Source organism: Colletotrichum lupini, chromosome 4, assembly GCF_023278565.1.
Source record: "Colletotrichum lupini chromosome 4, complete sequence".
Lineage (NCBI taxonomy): Eukaryota > Fungi > Ascomycota > Sordariomycetes > Glomerellales > Glomerellaceae > Colletotrichum > Colletotrichum lupini.
In genome coordinates this window covers 3,374,679-3,397,539 of record NC_064677.1, presented here as the reverse complement: position 1 = coordinate 3,397,539, position 22,861 = coordinate 3,374,679, and the positions used below count along the sequence as shown (strand labels likewise).

At 43.1% G+C, this 22,861-nt stretch overlaps 8 protein-coding genes across 8 annotated transcripts; 3 read left to right on the top strand and 5 right to left on the bottom strand.

The window, feature by feature from the left end:
- Nucleotides 1-2,992: 2,992 nt before the first annotated feature.
- CLUP02_08077 (uncharacterized protein) lies at nt 2,993-3,226 on the top strand (the record flags this gene model as incomplete). Its single annotated transcript, XM_049287067.1, has 1 exon — nt 2,993-3,226. A coding segment is annotated over one exon (234 nt), but the record flags the coding sequence as incomplete, so codon positions are not given.
- Nucleotides 3,227-5,658: 2,432 nt separating this feature from the next.
- CLUP02_08076 (uncharacterized protein) lies at nt 5,659-5,820 on the top strand (the record flags this gene model as incomplete). Its single annotated transcript, XM_049287066.1, has 1 exon — nt 5,659-5,820. A coding segment is annotated over one exon (162 nt), but the record flags the coding sequence as incomplete, so codon positions are not given.
- A 2,012-nt stretch (nt 5,821-7,832) lies between these two features.
- On the bottom strand, nt 7,833-8,834 carry CLUP02_08075 (DJ-1/PfpI family protein; the record flags this gene model as incomplete). Its single annotated transcript, XM_049287065.1, has 3 exons — nt 7,833-8,309; nt 8,448-8,695; nt 8,786-8,834. 3 exons carry the CDS (start codon nt 8,832-8,834, stop codon nt 7,833-7,835), a joined length of 774 nt encoding a protein of 257 aa, XP_049144208.1.
- An 884-nt stretch (nt 8,835-9,718) lies between these two features.
- On the bottom strand, nt 9,719-11,724 carry CLUP02_08074 (pyoverdine/dityrosine biosynthesis protein; the record flags this gene model as incomplete). The annotated part of the gene is made up of 4 exons (XM_049287064.1): nt 9,719-10,241; nt 10,310-10,377; nt 10,455-10,894; nt 10,971-11,724. The coding sequence occupies 4 exons, from the start codon at nt 11,722-11,724 to the stop codon at nt 9,719-9,721; spliced, it is 1,785 nt and encodes a 594-aa protein (XP_049144207.1).
- Nucleotides 11,725-11,777: 53 nt separating this feature from the next.
- On the bottom strand, nt 11,778-13,319 carry CLUP02_08073 (uncharacterized protein; the record flags this gene model as incomplete). Its single annotated transcript, XM_049287063.1, has 8 exons — nt 11,778-11,796; nt 11,874-11,914; nt 11,979-12,120; nt 12,199-12,292; nt 12,388-12,494; nt 12,585-12,662; nt 12,747-12,903; nt 13,232-13,319. The coding sequence occupies 8 exons, from the start codon at nt 13,317-13,319 to the stop codon at nt 11,778-11,780; spliced, it is 726 nt and encodes a 241-aa protein (XP_049144206.1).
- A 638-nt stretch (nt 13,320-13,957) lies between these two features.
- Nucleotides 13,958-16,377, bottom strand: CLUP02_08072 (cytochrome P450; the record flags this gene model as incomplete). The annotated part of the gene is made up of 9 exons (XM_049287062.1): nt 13,958-14,041; nt 14,104-14,222; nt 14,291-14,370; nt 14,424-14,704; nt 14,781-15,161; nt 15,244-15,485; nt 15,539-15,901; nt 16,013-16,095; nt 16,349-16,377. The coding sequence occupies 9 exons, from the start codon at nt 16,375-16,377 to the stop codon at nt 13,958-13,960; spliced, it is 1,662 nt and encodes a 553-aa protein (XP_049144205.1).
- Nucleotides 16,378-17,000: 623 nt separating this feature from the next.
- CLUP02_08071 (major facilitator superfamily transporter) lies at nt 17,001-18,909 on the top strand (the record flags this gene model as incomplete). The annotated part of the gene is made up of 6 exons (XM_049287061.1): nt 17,001-17,369; nt 17,434-17,628; nt 17,690-17,822; nt 17,883-18,446; nt 18,538-18,762; nt 18,821-18,909. The coding sequence occupies 6 exons, from the start codon at nt 17,001-17,003 to the stop codon at nt 18,907-18,909; spliced, it is 1,575 nt and encodes a 524-aa protein (XP_049144204.1).
- Nucleotides 18,910-19,078: 169 nt separating this feature from the next.
- Nucleotides 19,079-19,865, bottom strand: CLUP02_08070 (haloacid dehalogenase-like hydrolase; the record flags this gene model as incomplete). The annotated part of the gene is made up of 2 exons (XM_049287060.1): nt 19,079-19,205; nt 19,267-19,865. 2 exons carry the CDS (start codon nt 19,863-19,865, stop codon nt 19,079-19,081), a joined length of 726 nt encoding a protein of 241 aa, XP_049144203.1.
- Between the last annotated feature and the right edge of the window lie 2,996 nt (nt 19,866-22,861).

Genomic DNA, 22,861 nt, shown 5'->3' with positions numbered 1-22,861 from the left:
GTTATTAAGCTAAGAGATTTATAGTATATAAGAAAGTTTATTATTATAAAGACCTTATAAGTATAACCTTAAGCCCGCGATCTAAACGACCTCTTTATAGCTCCCTTAACTACCCCCCGGGTATTATTTAAGAATATAATATAAGGGACGGTTTAATAAGAAAAGAGGGGATTTAGAGGTCTTAATAATATCGAGCTAAGAGTATTATAGATCTTAGAGATTAACTTAAAAAAAAAGTAGCTACCCTAAAGTAGTCCTACGACCTCTTATTAGAGTTATTATTAGCCTAAAAAAAGGCTAAAAAAGACGAGGATCTAAAGGGAAAAGAAAAGAATCCTCTAGAGGGCTACTAAAGGGCTTCTTTTTTATACTAGCTCTTAGTACGAAATTACTAATTTTAAAAAATTAACCAAGGAAGCTATTTAGAGATTATAAAAAGCACGAGGCTTAAGAGGCTAGAAATATACGGGATAGCGGAAATTAGTAATTAGTAAAGATCCCGAGACTAATTACTATATCTTCTTATAGTAATATAAACGTTTACTATTACTATTATTAAAAAGAACTACTAAAACCTACCCTTTTTTACTAAATAAAAAGGAGGATCTTAGTAAGTATAATAGTTAGCGATTTAAAAGGGTAGTAGTAATCGCTAAAAATAATAAAAACGAAAGTAATAGCGAGATAGCGAGAAAAAGCGAGAATCTCTTAGACCCTAATAAATTCGTTAAGTAATAAAAGTACGGATTTACTACGACCTGCGCGCGGATTAAATATATCTTTATTAAGATTAAATATATTAGTAATTACTAATACGGGCATAAGCTAAAGTACGACCCTTAGCGAGTTAGGGTAAAGAAGAAGAGGACGAAACCCGATCTTAAATAGAATCCTAATCTCTTATAAGTAAGTAAATATTAACCCGGACTATTAGGGGACGTAAATATATAGAATCGTAGATTAGCTTAATAATAAATAAATTAACGTAGTATTAATCTATTTAACTAAGGTCTATAAGAAAAAGGGGCTATAGGGGCAACCCCTATTTTATAAAATCGTAAACGACCTTAGCTATTAACTAGATAAATAGTTCGCGAGCGTAAGCCTAGGAATTATAAAAATAGTTAATAAATTCCTTTACGAGCGAGGGGTATTATTAGCGTAATTATAATCGCAAGAGCTATATAAAATACTAATAGCAATAATTATAAAAAAGGAATTCGTACTATAAAACTAAGTATAGGTCGATAGAGCGTATAATTACTTTAACGAATTTAGAAAAAGGGTAAACGACCTAGATTTCCTCCCTATAATTACTCACGGAAATCTATTGTTATAAAAGGATATACTAGGGTAAAATATAGTACTAAAAGTACGATAATCGATAATTCTACCTATTTCGATTTATAACTTATTACCGCTACTAATACGAAATTCGGTACTAATCGGCTAATAAAAAAGGAGGTAAACGACCCGAAGTTATTAATAATACGTAGCGACGCAAGGTTCGTATATAAATACTAAAAATCTAGTAATAAATACGAAGTAATTTATAGACGTTAAAAAGATCTTCTTAAAAAAGAAATTATACTCTAGGGGGAAGTATAAGGTCTTATAAAAAACCCTAACGATGTTTTACGATTACTATAAAAAAGTCGGAATTAGAGAACACTAGTACTATTTAGTAATTAATATCGTACTCGTAAGCAAAGCCTCTAATTACTATTATAAAGTAGTATATAATCTCGATCAAAACGACTTTTTTAGTATAATTAACGTAATCCGAAGCCGCTTCGAGACTTATAATAAGAACCTAGAGCTCCTATCTAAGCTACGAGCGATTTTTTTTATATTTATAGCTAGGATAATAGAGAGTAAATTATAAATAGAGATCCTCGAAAAGCTTATCGATCGAATTAATAAGCTAATAAAAACCTAGCTAAATAAGGGGATAAACGAGCGAAAAGTCGGATATTTTTATATCGTAATTTAGTATATACTAAAAATAAAAATCACCCTATACTAAGTACTTAAAAACTACGAGATACTCTATTCGAGGCTAAGATCTAGCTTTAATATTAAAATAAAAATACCGTACTAAACTTACCTCTAAGTATACGACGGCCCTTATTAATAATATTAAGTCGATCGAACGTATAATAAGAAAAGAAAAGAGGCTAAATACGGCAATCGCTAGTAAGGAGGCCTAGATTCGTTAAATAAATAGAGATTTAACTTATAAGTAGGGTAATAAAAAAAGTAATATTATATTTATAAAAAGGATAGATATTAGTTAAATAACTATTCTAAAGAAGAGCGTACTAAATTATACGAATAGTATAAAAAGTCGAGGGTAATAAATAGTAAAACTAGCCCTTATTAGTTTAATTAATTCCTTATTATATATAAGGGCAGATCCGGGGGCACGGAACTTAGTAATAGTAGCTAAAGTAGCGGCTTAAAATATATACCCCCTATAAGAAATTTAGAAAATAAAGAAGATCTTACCCCCTATATTAACGAATTAAATTACGATAAAATCGAAAATATTAACTACTCTTTTTTTACCCCGTTAGCCTCTAGAGGATAGACGAGGCTAAACGAATAGAGAGTAGCAGAAGCTCTTAATAAATAAGCTTTTATTTATAAATAATAAAAGAAGGTCCTTTAAATAACGGATACGAAGGCAGCCAAAAGGGTAAATCTAATAGGGCCAAAGCTTATTATCTTAACGATTAAAGAGAAAATACTATCTCTCTTAATATTTAAAAAAAAGGAATATAATACTAAGCATATCTAAGGGTAGCTAGAGGGGCCCTTTTTATATTACTTAGATCCCTCGAATACTAAGCTTATATAAGTATTTTATGCGAGCGAAAAGTACGGCCTAGACAATTTCTATAGGATTATCCTAAATACTAGGGTATCGTAATAGTTAACTAAAAGAAAAGGGCAATTCTAAGTACTATAAAAGATCGTACTAATAATATTTAATACGTTAATAGCGGGTATTACGAGGATTAGTTTCGGCCTAGGTAAGGAAATCGTCGCCCTAAGTATAATAAAAATAGAGATATACTTCGGAACGATAACTTTTTATATTTTACCCGTTAATACCCTATTTCTCTTATATCTAAAAAACATAGATCGACTAAGTATTATATTTAATAATATAAAGAACAGAATCTTTAGTAATAAGTACTTCGAGGTAGTCGAACGACGATAGGGGTATGCGTTTATAAAGCTTATTAACAATACGAAGTCGATTAATTACTTAACGGAAAGTAAGCTTAGAAAACTATACTAAAGATTCGGATACCCGTCGGTTACGAGGCTATATAACTTCCTAAAGTAATTAAATAATAATAATATCGAAATAGGGGCGCTAGAGTAGTTAACGAAAGTATATTACTAATACTAAATAAATATATAGAGCCTACGTAAATTTAAATTTAAATTATATAATAAGCTTAACTTTAACTAAGAAATCGTTATTAATATCTTTTATTTAAATAGTTAGTTAGTATTATATATAATCGACGTAGCTATATCTTTCTAAGTAGGGCAATTCCTCTAGGATTTATAAATAAAAATAGTATAAGTAGCCTTATAAAAAAGCTAGATTAATATATATTAAAAACTATTAAATAGTATTAAAACCGACGCTAGTACTAGCTTTAAGTTAGTAAAATTTAGGGATAATACGACGGCTTATAGTATATAACTAAAAGTCGTACCCGTTAAAGCGTACTATAGTATTAAAAAAGTAAAAAGGGCATATTAATAATTAAAAAGGGCGTTTAGAATTATTAAAAAGGAAAATCCGGATTTTATTAATAACGAATACCTCTAAATAGTACTTAAATACTATAATAATACTATAGGGCCTAACGAACTTATACTAACGCTATTAATATTTAGAGTATATTTAAGAACGACCTTAGCCTCGCTACTGTTACTAAGCATAAGCTAACGAGCCCGAGTAATTAAAGAAATAATATGGGCACTGCGCGAGGTAAGTATAAAAAAGTAAGTTAACGAGGTAATTATTATATATAATAGGCCTAATATAGGAGATAATTTAAATATATTACTAAATTCGGATATACGAATATAGTACGAAATTACTTAATAATAAGCTAGGCTATATAAGTTAATTTCCGTTAATAAGCGCTTTTATATAATTATAAAAGATCGTAACTAGCTACTCGAAATATTAATTATAATAATTAGACCGTACTATATAAATCCTAATAAGATAATTTATAACCTATAAGAAGAAAAAGAGCTAAGGGAAACTATATAACCCGTAGTAGAAGCATAGGAAATTATCTTTAATAAAATCGTTATAGTAATATTAATAAACGACGAAGAAGAGGAAATTACTAAAAGGGTACTAATATTACTAGCGAGACGTTATAAAAAACTACGACGGTAAGCTATAATATAGTAATTTATTATTAATAACGAGGTAATTAATACCTTTTATATAATAAAAAAGAAAGCTAATTTCGAACTAGTAATTAAACTATATAAAAAAGGCGTAATTATAATTACTAAAAAGCCGTATAAGGGATTAGATCTTATTAAAGTAAATACTCTTCGTAATTAAGGGGTCTATTAATTTATCTTATACGACTTAGAAAAATATATAAACCTCCGTATATTTAAATTATAAATAGTTTATAAAATTAAAAAAAAAGAACACCCTAGCCGTATAAGAAGTCTAGATACGTAATTTAAGGATACGGTAATATTAAAAAAGTAACGCTACTTATATAATTACCCACTATATAGCGCTATAGCTAATAATTAATAATAATATTAATAATATTGCTATAAAAAAAGGAATACGAGATTTAAAGCCGTAATATTACCTAGGCCTATACCTAATTAGCTATAGGGCTTATAAAAAAAATCCTAGCCTATTTACTAAAAGAAATAGTTAGTAAGTACCTAAAAAATATAATTATTAAAATACTTAAGCCACTATATAAGCTCGTAAAATCGGGTACTTATTAATAGGCTACTTATTACGATTTTTATATTAATTAACTATTAATAATTACCTCTACGTACGACCCGTACTTACTAATCGTAGAGTACGAAAGTAATTAATTTAGGATTATTAAAATATAAACCGACGATATATTAAGCCTATTTAATATTAACTTTATAAAAAAGGAAAATAAGGAGCTTTAAAAAGCGAGCTTCGTAGCGAAACTAAAAAAGGTCCTTATAATAAATACCCCCTTAGTATTTAATAACGGGATTTTTATAATTAAAAGGGAAACCGTTATTTTTTAATAAAAGGGGTAGGGTAAGAAAATTAACCTCGTTAATCTAAATATAACTAACGTTAAAAAGTAGTATAAAGCTAAGCTTATATAAGGGGTATATATTATAAATATTTATTAGCTTAAGGCGACTTTTAATTATATTAAAGTAGCGTAAGCTATAAATCTAACTAAACGAGACGTTAAGGTACTTAATAAGCGGCTTAAGTAATAATAAATAAATCTTAATTAAAGTCTTATTTATTACCCGATTAACTTTATAATTAGTAAGCTCTATATTTTCGTTAATAAGTTATTTATAAATAATAATAACCTTACTTCGTAATTAGGGTATATTATTATCCTAGTTAACGAGAGTATAAGTAAGAGCGAATTTACTATATATAGTAATATAATTTACTACTTATTAACTAAAAATAAGCGGGTAATAAGAAGTATACTAACGTTAAAGGTCTATAGTATAGTTAATAGCATTAACCTCTCTTATATAATTTTAATAACGCTAAGGAAGATTACTAATTAAATTAACTTTTTACTTATTCTAATAGTTATTTATACTAATTCTTACTTATTATATAAATACCTCGTTAAATTAGGAACGACGAAAGAAAAGAGGCTTATAATTAATATTATAGCCCTTAAGTAATCGTACGAAAGGTATAAAATACTTAAGATCTATTAAATTAATAATAAAAATAACCTCGTAAACGCTTTTATAAAAATAGTATTTAATAAGGGATTAAAGTAATTTATAAGTAATAAAAAAGTTATTATATAAATAAAAAGATAAGTTATATAAAAAGAGTAAAAAAAAGGGAGAAAAAGAGATAATTTAATAAACAGGCCCGAGGTTAAATTATACCTCTAACTATAGTAATTAAATTAATAAAAAAAAGAGAAAGTTAGTATTAGATTAAAAATTTAATTTAACTACAGTATATAGCCGACTATATAGGGGCTAATTAAGGGCCCTATTTATAATTATCGTCGCTAGCCTAACTTATAGTTAGAACCTCCTTTTTATACTTACGTAGATATTTAAATAGTTTAATTAATCTCTTCGTTAACTATAGTTCGAACTAACTACCCTATAATAGGGATACTAATAATAACTAAGACTAGCTTGCTTCACGCCTTGCAGGAGCTGGGACCTTCTGCGGTTGCAGTTTACTATTTACAAAGACTGGTGCTGCTGTCGGGTCGCCTCTCGCCTGTCGGCCCTTCTCAGGCGGCTGTTCCAGATCCTGCTGGCGGTTTCTGTGCAATGCTACTCGTACCATGACGAATAATGTCACAGCAGGATGTGGAACCTTTTCTAAGACTTGAGGGTAAGGAACACTATGGCAAAGGAAATACGTTTGAATATCATGCGGAGAGTTGTTTGAGGGTCAGACATGGGGAGAGATATGAGTCGTCCGGTACGTGCTGATTTCTCACGTTACACAAATGGACCTGGCTGTTCGGCAGTCGTTTGTTTACTTACTTTGATGTTTGATGGAGGGATGAGTGATGTGGGAAAACTCGCATGTAGAGGCGCCCACGTGAGTGTTTGACGCGAATGGGACAGATGGTAGACGAAACAATTTGAAGTTCTCATTACATTGTTCATAGAAGGCGACGTTTTTCAAAACAATATTCGATCAGTTTATTGATTATAAGTTGATTTTTCAAGAAGCTGGGTCGTATGCAATTTATAATCCCAGAGGCATAGCGTATAGTGTCTCCTATGGCAAGCCGTTCATTTGTTGTGAAAACTTGCAACTGCATGTAATTTCCTAGAGAGAAGCTCAGCTAGAACTCTACTACTGGTTTCTTGTTGCTTGGTTGTAGAGGCTGAGTTCGAGCAGGAAACAGATGACAAGTCGAGCACTAGATTCTGGCCGGCAATAATTGTATACCCTTTAGTAAATCACTGCAAGCTTCTCTTGGATATAGTTTCCTTAGGGAAGTATTTACTGTGTGGCAGATAATAAAGGTCTTTGAACTAGAGCAATCCAACCACTACCATTATGGTTATCAACTAGCCTAAAGATTGATTGTGGAGTTCTCTTTAATAGTTGATACTAAGTGTCAAATCTCACTATACAGCGCCTAATCAACACTGGAAAATCATTTTGGGAGTAGAGTTGCTCACTAGACTGCGAGATCGAAGAGTCTCTAAGTCTAACACTCGATATTTTGGTGTCTAGGGCCTTGTAAAGTTAGTAGTATTGAATTACAAAGACTAACAAAGCTTTCCTTGGATCTAGTAGAGATCTTATTTACATAACACATCAACTGCATAACCCCAGTCATAGAACATAAGATAGAGAATTTTTGTTATCTGAGAAACATTCACTTTCTATATTAGTTCTTAGCCATTTCCATTTAAATATCCTCTTCATGAGTTGCTGGTCTCACCGTTCATATCAGAAGTTGTAGCTAATTACCAAGTCACATTACTAGAGTCTAACTACATTTTCTTGATAATCACCTTCCCCACAGAAAGGTTCCCAGCGCCCCATGGATAAGAACAAACCTATTCCCAGTCTCATCTCATGCCGAACCCGTGACATTGAACTTCTCAGCAAACGGATCCCAACTCGCGTCCGCATGCCTCTCATACTCCATCAAATCAGCAATCGACGCCGCCTCCTCCCCGCCATACACCTCTTCGATGAAAGCCAGCGTCGCGTCGATGCCCGCAGACACACCCGACGAAGTCCACACGTTGCCGTCGACGACCCACCGCGCCTTCGCCACCCACTCTGTCCGCGGCCCGTGGACGACGGTGCTCGCCCACGAGGCCTTGTTCGTCGTCGCGCGGCGGCCGTCGAGCACGCCGGCGCGGGCCACGACGGAGGCGCCGGTGCAGATGGAGATGAGGTAGCGCAGGCTCGGGTAGGTCGTCTTGATGTAGGAGATCGTGGCGTTGAGGTTGGGCGAGCGCGTCCAGAGGCCGCCGGGGACCATGAGGACTTCAACGTCCTTTGGTGCCGTTGCGTATGTGTGCGTCGGGAGGATTTGGGGGAACTGTGCGTCCAGCGGAGGTCGTTCACGTCAGCATTGGGCGGTCGAAACCTCGGTACGGAAGCTGATGCTCCGTCGGAAGAGGGGAACCGCTGCTTCGACCCCGGAAATAACAGAAAGAATCAGGGGGTCGTCACTTACGAAACTCGAGTTTTTGGCGTTCATGGCAGCGGAAACGGGCTCGACGGTGACGGGGTCCATTGTCTCGGAGATGAGATATAAGTTCATTTGGTGGTTCTTGGCCAGCAATCCGAGGGCGTCAAGGGGTCCAAATACATCGAGCATCTCAAAGGCCCGGTTGATGATCATGCCAAAGTTTCTCGGCAGGGCTTTTGGCGTGGATGTAGGAGATGATGATGTCGCGCTGGTCGTCGAAGGGCGAGGGATGCCTTTTTAGGGACATTGTCAGTACGAGGGTCATGTAAATTAATCCACCGAGAATTCATAATCCGAACTGCAGTGAAGAGGGAACCACTTACACTCTCTGACCTTAGAAGAGGTCTGAGTTCCATTTTGTGCTGCGGTCATTGTGATGAGATAGACCAGTAAGAGCCCAATCACGGAGATGGAGCGGCGGGATGAAACATGGGAGAGGAGCATCCTGACGAAGGGATATGATGATGTATAATCACCAAACGAATCAACATCAACATATGGAATTAACAATGTTTCTCTTTACGACCCAGGGACATTTCTACTGGGGAAGAGCAAGCTTATATCGCGACGCGCGCTGGGACGTCCTCCCATGCTTACATGCCTTTCCGTGGCACAGGGAAGAGGGGTCCCTAACTTCATTTTCCGAGAACTCACCCCTAACACTTCATCTAAATGTTTCCGGGAACAGAGTCCGTAGATGAGGGGCGTTGTTGGCAGTTTGCCCTAAATGCGCGTCTTTCATTCCGTCCGTCATCAGTGAGCCGGGGTTAGGGTATGACCATGATGTTGTGCCACTATTATCTGATTGGCGAAATGTTTTCCAGAAAGGTTACTCGCTGATGTATCCGATAGATCGATTCGTTAAATCTCTAAGGCGGCACATCTAGATCCGCTGCTAGTAAGGATCGAATGTTTTCTGAGTGTTTGCTCAGAGAGGGATGCAGCTTGAACCTCTTGGCGCGCTCTTTTGAGAACATTACCGGATTGGGTAATTTGCTCAAGACCCTTGGAACTTTTGTGAAGTACAGTGACTTTAACGACCTAGAACTGGATCCAGGAACAAGGAATAAGTATAGAAACATGAGCAAGTATTGTTCCAAGTATGATTGATTGAAGATTAGACGTTTTCGTTTGAAGGCAAAACATAAAAGCGCTCTAAAGAGAACCCCGCCTGATACAACACCCCAGTTCCCCATTTGTCCAATTCACATGCTCCAAGTTGTAGGTACTCCATTATCTTTATTCATACCCCAATTTCAAACAAAGGTCTCCACAAAGCGGTGATAGAAAATCATACCTAGCCAGCCGATGACTGGAAACGCAGCCAGCCTCCGAACCCAGTCGAATCGTCTCTTACCCTTTGCAGCAACCCTAGGTCTCTGAGTTGGGGCCGGTGCAGGGGTAACGATAGGTTTCTGGGCAACGGCCACGGGCGCCACGACAACTTCTTCCTGTTCCTTCAACGTTTTCTCCACGTCACTTTCCATAGAAGCTGCAGGGCCACTTTTCTTCGGCCGGAGGACGAAGCAGGGCGCATTCTTGGTAGAGACTTCACTGGTCACGGCGCCCAAGCTGACTGCCTGGCGCGGTACACTGGCCTTGGTCACGAGGAGATAAGGGCTGCCCTCCACCTCGACGACGCAGTTGTGCCACGGCGTCGGGATATGCAGCAGGTCACGGGAGGTCATTGGCGTACCGTCCGGTGAGAGGCCCTCGACGGCGCGGACGACGGCGGGGTCGAAGAGTTGAATCCCAAATTTGGGACCGGCGTTGTTGTGACTATTGGAAGGAGAATCATTAGAGTCGAGCACGAAGGCGCAAAGAGAGATGTTTGGAGTAGAACGTACGCATGAATAGAGAGACGGACGTGATTAGGAAGAAGCAACTCAACTAGGTTAGAGTATGCTTGATTTCTCTGTTTCATATAGTCAGCGATCTGAGACAAAAGGGGAAGCACAACGTAATATCATTGGTGCAGCAATTTCAGCTTACCATAATCATCTCAAACGCTAGCTTTGGTGACAACTTCTTCCTCTGACTTCGCGTCATGCCCAGAGTGAAAGGGTGAAGCTCGAGGTCCTCCAGCATGAACCTCGAGAACCCACGATACAGAGCTAGGATGGCCGGGTTCTGCGACTTGATCTTGGCTCGCACCGCAGACTCTTGGGGCTGGCAGCCAGCCATTAGGATCCGTCTGCAGAGCTCTGCCTCTAACGTCAGCTTCGTCTCGACGTGGTGCTCTATGCTGGGGATGTTGAGATCCTGCGACAGCGACGGGAGCTTGTGCTGCGACTTTGACTCGTTGAGTTCAAACAGGTCGACGAGCGACTTGAAGCCGATTCTGTCAGTGTTGCCTCTGCTGATGCCGACTGCGCGGTTCATCTCCTTCAACTGCTCGCCGTACACATCGACATCTACATCGTCGACTCCGACTAAGTGGGAGATGTCAGATTATATAGATCGTAGAATTTCTTTTTCGTCACCTCCAATTTCTTTTGTTGGACTTACTGCAATCGCTAAAGACGTGACCGTCACTGATAATCCACATCTTGGCACCGGGCTCGTACACCCTCTCAATAGCCTCTACAAACTCGTGAAGCCGCTCCAGAGCGAGCTGCTCCCCGCGGTCAGGAGCTTTTCCGAGGACCTTGTTGGTATTTGACGATTTACATGGGAACGCAGGAAGACAGAGCTCGATTCTGGCATGCTGCGAGGTGAAGTGTCGAACACGCTCCGTGAAATACGCTTTGCCGCTCGCTTCCCACTGGTCGTCCTTGCCCTGATACCTGAGAAAGCTATCAAACAGGCTGACGATCTCGGATGTGGCGTCCATTGGGGAGGCCGTAGAAGGCCCACAACTCATATGCTCATGGTCGCGGATGGCAAAGTCGGCTTGGTCTAAGAGTAGTTGGACGAAAAAGTCATCAAACTGTGCGCTGGCTACGTTTTGTTGAGACGTAGCGACGGCGTTGATGATGAAGCCTGCCGTCGTGTGTGAACCGCTCCGTTGCATCTCATAGAGTTTCGAGCCTTGAAACGGCCCGTCGAGATTTGTGGACACGCCTTCGCTTGTTGTCGTTATCGTTTCTCTTGCCGTCTGAAACTTCTGGCTGTGGAGTTTGTGGCTGATGGACGACGTCCAATGCTGCTGCACGCAGGCTTTCTGCGGCCCGGTGCAGTACAGCAGCTGCCCTTGCCCGTCGTGGACGAAGGCGGCTTGGAACCGGTGAAAGATGGAAGTGCCGTCGTTTGAGAACTCCATTGTGAAAATAATAAAGAATTAAGAATATGAGTCGTTTGATGTTGGAATAGTGATTAGGGAACTATAGAGAATCTTGGTGATGTCGTGGCTTGTTGATTAGGTAGGGAACCTAGTGGTTTCTCGACGAGGGGGTTATTATAATACTAAACACAATAATGTGATCGAGGGACTCCAGAAAGCACCAATACTTCTAGAAGTCTTGATTTGGGGGCCTGATTAATCCGATTGGACGCTGCTTTGGGTTCATGTGGTACGATTATGTTCTGATAGGTATGTTGCGTGAGAGAGGAGTCCTCCTCCAACTCGAGGAATACCGAGGTAGGCTGTGAAATGTGTCCGCCGTACGACCAAGACAGACCCAAGAGGAAAACGAGGCGTTGGTATGCGTTTGTGCCGCTTCAACGCAGGTGGGATTACTGTCAGCTCAACACAGGAAAGAACAAAAATAAGACAGATGTTGCTGGCTGTAGATACACAAGGAAGACCCGATGGTTGCCGAAGGAAGGAAGAGGGTTTAGCAAGAAGTTCTTCAGCAGAAGGAGGTGGCGGGACAGGGGATGATGCCTTCCTAGTCTAATCCACAGGTAGGTTGCATATATGGGATCACCGAAGAATCCTGAAATAAGGCTTTGCCCGACTTGGGAGAAATGCGTGAGAAGGAACTAAGATCGTTGTACATGTACAAAGTGCAGCAGCAGGGCTGGGGCCAATGCTTGTCAGAAGAGAAGGAGCTATCCGCAGTTTGGGTCTTGGGGGCATGAACAAGATGCCTGTAGCGGGCGGCATGCGGATGAACCGAGGGAACGTAACTTTTTCCTTCGTTCCTCCTTTTTGGGGCCCTTGGTGCTATTTTTTCTTACTCGCATTCGTCCCTTTGCTGAGAAAGACCGAGTTTCTTAGGGTAACACAAGATATCCAGGTCTTGTGTCCCCACCGAGCTGTGACCAGGGGGTCGTTCAGGCCCATTGTTCTGTGTACAGGTACGAATACGCTGCTTGGGGTGCATACTACTTACTTCGTACACAAGGAAGGCCATCTGATGATGGGATTCCATGGTCAGCCCCTCGAGAAGCAAGCAAGGATTCAAGTGTCCATGGAAAGTGGGGGTACGACGGGGCGTTTGCCAGCATCGTTCAACGACCGTTGTCGTTGGTCGAGAGTCGAGAGGGGAGGCCCAGTCTAGATGTTGGAACAGACGTGTCTCCAAGAGCAATGAACAAAAAACCGCTGTTCGGCACAGACCAAGAATAAGTCAAGGCTTCTGATCCGAAGGAACGAACACGACTAATCAAATCCCATTAACATCACGCCATTAAGATCACCTTGGGGCCAAGGCAACAAAACCAAGGACACTCCACTACTTTAAAGGACCAGCCGTGCGGAACCTTCGCGCTAAAAAGCAGCAAACCTTACATCTCGGTCTTGGGTTGCCATATTCCTCTTAGCTTAAAAGCTGTCAGGCCTTGGCGTCGTCGTTGTTCATTTTCGAAGACTTCGGTAAACTCACAAAGGACATGCTGGCAGGGGTTATGAAGGGAAGGGCAGGGCAAAGCCAAGGCACGAAAGTCCGAAGGCTGCGCTTCCATGGGCCGCATGGCGGTCATTTCTTGCGAAAAAAGGCAAACGAATGAATTTCCCACAGAATTTACCGCCCCGGTTCCTCACGCGCGAAAAAAAAAAGGTGGTTCCCACTCGAGTGCAAATATTTATTTGTACTTTGCAGTTTGCATGTCCGCAGCACAGGCAGGCAGCTTGCTGAGATTCCGCAAGATACCGCAGCGAGCATACGCAGTATGCACCAACTATGGCGCGGCTTTCTTGGCGTTGGATTGCGGCTTTTCGAAAGTTGGAGTTGCATTCGGGTCGACGTGAGGTTCTTGGACATAGAGCAGCACAGGAGTTGCTTTCCATTGGGTGGATCGGCATGCTTTCGCTTCTGGTGCATTTGGACGAAGATCGAAGCGGCCTTCTCCAATCATGCTTGTCGATTAATTTAGAAGCGTAGCCCCTGGTTCTTAATTATGGGGAACCGAGAGTTCGGGCAGGGATGATGCGGGAAGTACCTGTTCATCGGAAAGTAGCGTCTTATTATCACTATGATTATCAAACTTTGTAACCCTATCTAAACCCCCAGAGAGCAAATCAAAACTCAATCTACCCAAAACCGCCCGAACCCGCACATCACCCAGGCCCGACTAGTTCACGACTCTCTTTTCATCGTCAACCCTGTCTGTCAAAACCAGCCGAAGTGCTCGAGGATAAAGGGGACCGGCCTGGAGAAAAAGCGAACAAGAAGCCTTTCGTCAGCGCCGAAATTCTGGAGAGAGTGGGGAACTCGGTCTACCGCGGGGACATAGGCAGCGACAGGCTTAAACTTACCGGAGTCTTGCGGTCAACCCACATCGGGTCCAAAGCGAAGGAGAATTCGCGGACCAGCTGGATCAGGGTGGTCCCCATTTCCAACATTGCGAATTTCTCTCCGAGGCACGCGCGTTTGCCTGAGATAGAGTCAGCAGGTCCATCATGGTAGAATGATTCACCACTCTTTCTTTGGAGTCTGTCTTACCACCATGAAAGCTGATCCACTCCCCCCTTACCCGACGGCGGCGGTAGTTTTGCTGAATAACTTCTGAGGATGATCCCCACCTGCAAACATGAGCCTCACGATATTTCAAAGGATGTGCACTTGTGAGACGAACCGTCCGGGGTCAAACTTGTCTGCTGTGGGACCCCACGCAGTCGGGCATCGGTTTGTTGAGTAGCAGTGGTAGCCGACATATGTCCCTTTTGGGATTACGACGTCGCCGCCTAGCAGCGCCGTCTCCGCAGCCTTCCGGTTGATCAATTGACCAATGGGAGGGAACAAGCGCAAGCACTCGTAGATGAGCGAGGTGAGATACGGCATGTCTTCTTTGGCCAGATCTGCTGAAGACTTGGCATCCTTGGAAAGGATTTCTTGGCGCAAAGCCTCTTGCGCCTCCTAACCCCCCACCAGTCTTGTCAGCAACGAATGCACGCGTGAGACGGCACGGGCCTGGGCAGGTTTGCTGACTTACAGGATGTTTCGCCAAAAGATACAGGCTCGAGATCATGAGCAGCTGTGGGTTCTCTTGACCGGCCACGAATGACACGGTGAGGTTGTCGAGGAGCTGCTTCTCATCCCACATGCCCGATGCTCTGGCATCGAGCATGCGCTGGCCGAGTTTGTCGTCGGATTGGTCTGACAGGGGTGATGTCTTCTCCATAGGCATGTGGTGGCTCGCCTGCAGCGCGCGTTTGAGCTCGTTCTTGAACAGGCCCACAGTGCGTCGGGCCGCCAAGCGAGACTTGAGCGGCAGCCTGTCGAGGAATGGAAAGCTCATAAAGATGGGCTTGAAGATCTCCCTCTTGACCGCCGTCTGGAGGAGATTGATAGGAGCATCTGCTCTGTCGAGTGCCTGCGACGAATCGGCTGCGGTCAGCACGCTGCGAAACACCCCTGCTAGATTCGGTCTTGTCGTGGGGGCCAGGGCGACTTACATGCAACTTCGTACCCAAGACGGCTTCGGTGAAGTTGGAGACGGAATACCGCTGCAACAGGTCCTGCACAGCAACGCCGCCGCCTCCGCTGCCTGCCCGCTTTTGGGATTCGCGAAGGAGACGGCACAGGCCGACTGCGTTGCTTTCGATGATTTCGCCATCGAAATTCCTCTGGAGGCCTGGCTTGATGACCGACCGATAGTTCTTCCAGACGTCGCCTCTTGCCGAGATAATATTGTCGCCTGTTTCCGAGTTAGAATTTTTCGAAGCACCAAGGGTGGCAAAGAACACTTACCAAGGAACTCTGCCAGGACGCTGTGTGGGATCTTCTTCTGGTTGCCGCTCTTCTCGTACAAATCCTCGTCTTTGAATATTTCAACCAGATACGAGGGACGATGTACCAAGATGTTCCATTGCGCGCCAAAGAAAATTTTGACTGCTCCATGAGTACGCAGCGGCTTGTCGATGTACTGACGGAAAATGTCCGACTGGTCAACGTCCTTGAAGAAGGGAATGAGGGCTACCCAGAACGGTATCGCCGGGATGTTTTGCGGGTATCTAGGAGGCAAGAGAAGAAAGTAGTAAACGAGTCCAAGGAGCAGCGCTCCGAGGAGTAAAACCTCTAGCAAAAATAGTAGCATCTCTTCGTGAATGGCGTCTGCAATTGCGGTGTAAGTCAAAGGTGCGACAAAGAAATAACAAGCTTATATGTTCAAGGGCCGATGTTCCGAGGAAGCGAGAAAGAGCAAAAAGCAACGGTAGCACTTACAAGGGTCAAGATGAGACCATCGACAAGACGGAAGCAGTCTTCCTTCCTTCTCCTCAGCCCTACTCAAAGTAAGGTAGCAGAAGCTCTAGCTGCCCAGAGATGACATGCAGGAAAAGGCTACAAGACAGGATTAGGAATCACGGTCAGGTAGGTATGAATAGAGGCTTCGTCGTCTTCTCGAAATAGACCGCATATGCGGGTTGGTGAAGGAACATGGAACATTGCGTTTGTGCCTCCGAGACATCAGACGTTCGTCGTACAAATTTGTCTGCAGACCTAAACTACAGTCAGCGGCACGCCGGGCTGTGCGATGCCCGGCGCATCGGTCAGTCGCACCAGACAAAGTCAAGGACAAAAGGCCACATCTTTGGGAAGGTTCATTGGCCGCCAAGCGGGCCTGATACGAGTTGTGATGCCAAGAATGACCAGACAAGGAATAGAGGAAGCAGAAGATGCAGCGAGAGAAAGAGAGTTTGATGAGGTTCTCTGGACTTTCCCAAGGCGGGTTGGCGTAAAGTGGACCGGGGACGTGCCTTCAGGTACGTATTGCGACCGTAGAGGTACCGGTACTTTGGGCGGAGCCTCCCCGCATACGCCCGCCAGGGAACTGCGGCAGTGCCCCGATGAGGATCCAGCAAGAGCTGACCGAGTGGGCCGGTGTTGGACGGGCCCTTCCTGATCACTGCCTTTGACCTGGACGGAGTACGTTACTACCTTGCGTGTAAGACTGAGAAGGGCTCGCCCAAGAAGCCAGGGGTTTATTAAATGGACACTGAATCGTTCATACATACCTTGCGTTTCCTAGTGTCCGTACACAGGATCAGAAACAACGGTAATCACCGGAGCAGTGCTGCTTCATTTTATCGCTTTCTGACTTTTGACCGCCGAGTTTCTCTTTCTTACTCCTTCGTGCCCGTGGGCCTGCCTCGGAGTCTCTAGTTTTGAGTATCATTTCTGCATCGCTTTGTTCAAATATTCTTTGTCAAAGATGGTTAATTCCAGTCCATCAACTTCGGGCACGACGACGCCCACTAAAGATCACATAATGTCTTCACAGGAGGTGCCGGCCCCGGCTAACACCAGCACTACCACCGCCAGCCAGCCGCCGCCGCCGTCGCCTCCAGCCCAGTCCGCCGGGGATCCAGAGAAGAAAGCCGGTGCCCCGCCGGCTTACTCGGCCTTCTCGCCATGGCGAAAGCGCTTCATCCTCATCGTTGTCACCGTGGCCGGGTGTTTTGGGCCTCTGGCCGGCAACATCTACCTCCCTGCTCTGCCTACCTTAGAGAATGAATTCCACGCGAGCGCAACGGCCATCAACGTTACCGTATCCGTTTTCATGCTTACCTTCGCCTTCGGTGTATGTTCCCCAGCCTTTTCAAAACCCATACTCAAGATAGCACATGACACTTACACTCCACCAGCCACTATTCTGGGCCAGTTTCGCCGATTGGAAGGGCAGGAGACCACTGTACATCATCTCTCTCTCCATCTATATTGTTGCCAATATTCTTCTGGCTGCAGTACCAGCCAACTATGGCGCTCTTGTGTTTCTTCGTATCGTCCAGGCCTTTGGGTCTGCGGCCGTGGTGTCGATGGGCGCAGGCACTGTCGCCGATGTAAGTTCCTCGAGAGACTTTACCACACACCAACAGCTCACATTACTAACCCAATTCTCAGGTCACTCCACCCAAAGAGAGAGCATTCGCAATGAGCATCTTCCTCCTAGGCCCTCAGCTCGGCCCTGTCCTCGGCCCAGTGATAGGAGGCGCGTTGACGGTGGCATCATGGCGCTGGATCTTTGGCTTCCTTGGTGAGCCTTTCCATCCTCCCAGCCCTTATCAAACAAAACCATACTAATTACACTCCACAGCCATTGCCGGCTTCGTGCTCTGGATCATCAACATCCTCATGCTTCCAGAGACTCTGCGCGCCAGGGTTGGCAGTGGCAAGCTCTACTCCCAGTCTAGCTTCATCCTCTTCCCCCCAAAGCTGTCTTCGCCCCTGGCACCAGAATCGGAGAGAGGTCCCCCGCCTCCCAAGCCAACTCTGCTCATGTACTGGCGTCTCTTCAGCTACCCACCCATCGGCATCGTGTCCTTCAACACCGCCATGCTCTACTCGACCTACTTTGCTATCGCAGTGCAGCTGCCCACTGAGCTCGCCGACCGCTACAACTGGTCCAGCGCAGGCGTCGGCGCCGGTTTCATCGCCGTCGGCGTCGCCATGATTGCGGGTTCCTTGATAGGTGGACGCTTCTCGGATTGGCGGAGAGCGCGCGCAGTCAAGGCGTCTCCTGACAACACCGTCGATCCCGAAAATAGACTTGCAGACCAGATTTGGGGTGTCGTTGTTTGCGCTGGTGGATGTGCCATGTACGGGTGGTTCGTCGACATCTCACTCCACCCCGCCGCCGTTCTAGTTGCCACTTTTCTGAGTAAGTTCTTGTACTACATTGGGAAAGACGGTTATGTTTCTGCTTTCCATCTCACGTGAACCCGAGACTGACGTGTGTGACTCTTGTACAGCCGGCTTCGGGATGAACTGGGTATTTGTGGCCACGACGGCCTTTTTGACCGAGTGCGTGGCCCAGCAGGCCGCAGGCGCCTTTGCGCTCGGGAACATGCTACGGAATCCCGGTGCTGCCATCGCCGCCCTTGTGATCCCTTCTCTCGTCTCCAAGATGGGAAGTGGATGGTGTTTCACAGGACTCGCATTATTAGACTTGGTCCTTGTCGGGTCTGCTGTAATAGGTTAGCCCACCCTTAGTCGCGTCTTGGAAAGCTTGTATGCTAATGGTGTGTCTCACAGTACTACGAATTAAATCTCCGGGATGGAGGGCAGCCCGCAAAGCCAAGATGGCGGCGATGGCGGCAGCCAAGCAAGGTGGGCCGAAATGAGTTTGACGAATAATTACGAGCGTCAATGGGACTAGAGCGCAGACGCTCATGAAGGAGACTCTAACATAATTACTGTCTAATGTTTATACAAAATTGATAATGTTCAATCTAAATGATCAACGCAAGTTTGAATCAACGAGTTTTTGTATTATGCAAGATGACAGGTGGACTACTTCTCATACGTAGCAATAATTCTGTCCGCCATCGCCGGTAGCGTCTCTGCCACAACGTCCATCTCACCGAAAATCTCTGGCAACGCCTCTCCCTCCAGAGCAGTGCAGTATGCCGCCTTGAATCTGCGAGATGTCAGTGAGTCCAATACAACACAAAGATTAGTGAACTAGTAGGTCGACTTACCCCACAGTCTTCGCCGTCGACGCATCCCACAAATGCGCCGCCGCAAACCAAGGCTCGCACCCATCAGCAGACAACTTCTTCAAGATAGGCGTATACGCCTCGGGAGTCGGCTTCGCCAGGCCAGACGAATCGCACGAGAGCAAGTTCTCAACAGGCATCTCGACCCCGCCCCTCGAGAAGTAGCCACCGACGCGGGCGATGTCGCCCGCCGTGAAGCACCACACCGTAAAACCCGCGGCGCGGAGCTTCGCCACGCACTCGGCGGCGCCTTCGCGCAGTCGCAGGCTCTTCCACTCGCCAATGAGGTAGTCGACGTCCTCGTCGCTCGCGAAGGCGCGCGGGTCCTCGATGCCGGCGTAGTGCAGGCAGCGGTAAAAGAGGGCGGTGAAGACCTTGTAGAAGACGACGTAGCGGCCCGACATGGAGAGGTAGGTGTACTCGCGCTCGGCGACCTCGAGCCAGCAGCAGCCGAGGAGTTTTGGCTGGATGCCGCGGGCGCGGAGGCGTTCGCCTAGGCGCTCGTCGATTGCCTCGAAGAGGTGCTCGTATGTGACGAGGGTGCCGACTACGTCGAAGACGACGTTCTTTGGTGGTGTCATGGTGGGGGTTGGCTGATGTGTGTTGTGTGTGTGTATGTGTGTGAGAGAGTGCTGTTCTAAGGATGCCTGAAAGAGGTAGGTTCGGGGATGATTATTGGATGGTTACACGATGCAAGGGGTTGATTCAGGGTGTGTCTGTTGGCCTGAGAGGTCTATACTAACACGATGATGTAGATTAAATATGAGGCTTATCACGAGGCGTTGCATGGGTCGCGCCTTTATGGAAGGCTGTGCTTCATCTTGGAGATTTGATGTTGTCTCCCCGCACGTGTAACGAAGTGCGGGGAGTTCAGAACAGGCATCACGCAGGTAGAGTTTCCGGCGCCGATTCCCGGTTCCCTATCGACTCTCTTGATATTCGAGTGGGCCTCTTTGCCGGAAAGGATACACGGGTTGTTGCTTGGGGAAGGAAAACGTTATCAGGCTTGCTGTATCTACTGGGATACAGCGGATGCTGGGATGCGACTGTGAACGTTACAAGGGGACTCGAGGAAGAAGCGCCGGCCCGGTGCACTCCCACGTGTGCTGATGCTTTGCTGGCCGAAAGCCCATGGCTGTAGGGAATGCAAAAGACCAGCCATGAGTGGTATTCACACCGATGATGTAGAACATTGCGGCGGACGAATCCGACGCTAGACCGGTCAACAATCTGGGGAAGTTGAGCTTGGCGATAGAAGGAAGTTGTTAGTATCCCTATTACAGGGTAGTTAGTTCGAACCGTAGTTAACGAAGAGATTAATTAAACTATATAAATATCTGCGTAGGTATAAAAAGGAGGTTCTAACCGTAAGTTAGGCTAGCTACGATAATCGTAAATAGGGCCCCTAATTAGCCCCTGCGTAGTTAGCTATATATTATAGTTAAATTAGACTTTTAATTTAATACTAATTTTCTCTTTCTTTTATTAATTTAACCGCTACGGTTAGAGGTATAATTTAACCTCGGGCCCGTTTACTAAGTCGTCTTTTTTCCCCCTTTTCTCTACTCTTTTTATATAACCTATCTCTCTATTCGTATAGTAACTTTTCTACTACTTATAAATTACTCTAATCCCTTATTTAGTACTACTTTTATAAAAGCGTTTATAAGGTTATTTTTATTATTAATCTAATAAATCTTAAGTATTTCGTACCTTTTGTATAATTACTTAAGGGCTATAATATCGATTATAGGCCTCTTTTCTTTTATCGTTCTTAATTTAATAAGGTATTCGTATAGTAAGTAAGAATCTATATAAATAACCGTTAAAATAGGTAAAAGGCTAATTCGATTAGTAATCTTTTTTAGCGTCGTTAAAATCGTATAAGAGAGGTTAACGTCGTTAACTATACTATAAACCTCTAATACTAATATACTTCTTATTACCTACTTATTTTTAGTTAACGAGTAGTAGATTATATTATTATATATAGTAAATTCGCTCTCGCCTATACTCTCGTTAGCTAGGATAATAATATACCCTAATTACGAAGTAAGGTTATTATTATTTATAAATAACTTATTAATAAAGACGTAGAGCTTACTAGTCGCAAGGTCGATTAGGTAATAAACGAGACCTCGATCGAGATTTATTTATTATTACTTAAGCCGCTTATTAAGTACCTCGACGTTTTGTTTAGTTAGATCTATAGCCTACGCTACCCTAATATAGTTAAAAGTCGCCTTAAGCTAATAAATACTTATAATATATACCCCTTATATAAGCTTAGCCTTATACTACTTCTTAATATCGGTTACGTTCGGATTAACGAGGTTAATCTTCTCGCCCTACCCCTTTTATTAAAAAATAATGGTTTCTCCTTCGATTATAAAAATCCTACTGTTAAATACTAGGGGGGTATTTATTATAAAGACCTCTTTTAGCTTCGCTACGAAGCCCGCTTTTTAGAGCTCCTTATCCTCCTTTTTTATAAAATTAATATTAGATAGGCTTAATATATCGTCGGTTTATATTCTAACGATCCTAAATTAGTCGCTTTTATACTCTACGATTAGTAAATACGGGTCGTACGTAGAGGTAATTATTAATAGTTAATTAATATAAAAATCGTAGTAAGTAGCTTATTAATAAGTGCCCGATTCTACGAGCCTATATAGTAGCTTAAGCACTTTAATAATCGTGCTTTCTAGGTACTTACTAGCTATTTCCTTTAGTAAATAGGCTAGGATTCTCTTTATAAGCCCTGTGGCTAATTAAGTATAGGCCTAGGTAATATTACGGCTCTAAATCTCGTATCCCTTTTTCTATAGCGATATTATTAGTATTATTATTAATTATTAGCTATAGCGCTATATAATAAGCGATTATATAAATAGCGTCGCTTTTTTAACGTCGCCGTACCCCTAAATTACGTATCTAGACTTCTCGTACGGCTAGGGTATTCCTTTCCCTTTAATCTTATAAACTATTCGTAATTTAAATATATAGAGGTTTATATATTTTTCTAGGTCGTATAGGATAAATCGATAGACCCCTTAATTATAAAAAGTATCTATTTTAATAAGATCTAATCCCTTATACGGCTTTTTAATAGTTATAATTACGCCTTTTTTATATAGTTTAACCGCTAGCTCGAAATCGGCTTTCTCTTTTATTATATAAAAGGTGTTAATTACCTCGTTACTAGTAATAAATTGCCGCGTTAGGGCTTGCTATCGTAGTCTTTTACGACGTCTCGCTAGTAGTATTAGTACCCTTTTAGTAATTTCCTTTTCCTCGTCGTTTATTAGTACTACTACGACGATTTCGTTAAGGATAATTTCCTATGCCTTTGCTACGGGTTATATAGTTTCCCCTAGCTCTTCTTCTTTTTATAAGTTAGAAATTACCTCGTTAGGATCTATATAGTACGGTCTAACTACCGTAATTAATACTTTAAGTAGCTAGTTACGATCTCTCGCGACTATATAAGAGCGCTCGTTAACGGAAATTAACTTATATAGCCTAGCCTATTATTAAGTAATTTCGTACTATACTTATATATCCGAATTTAATA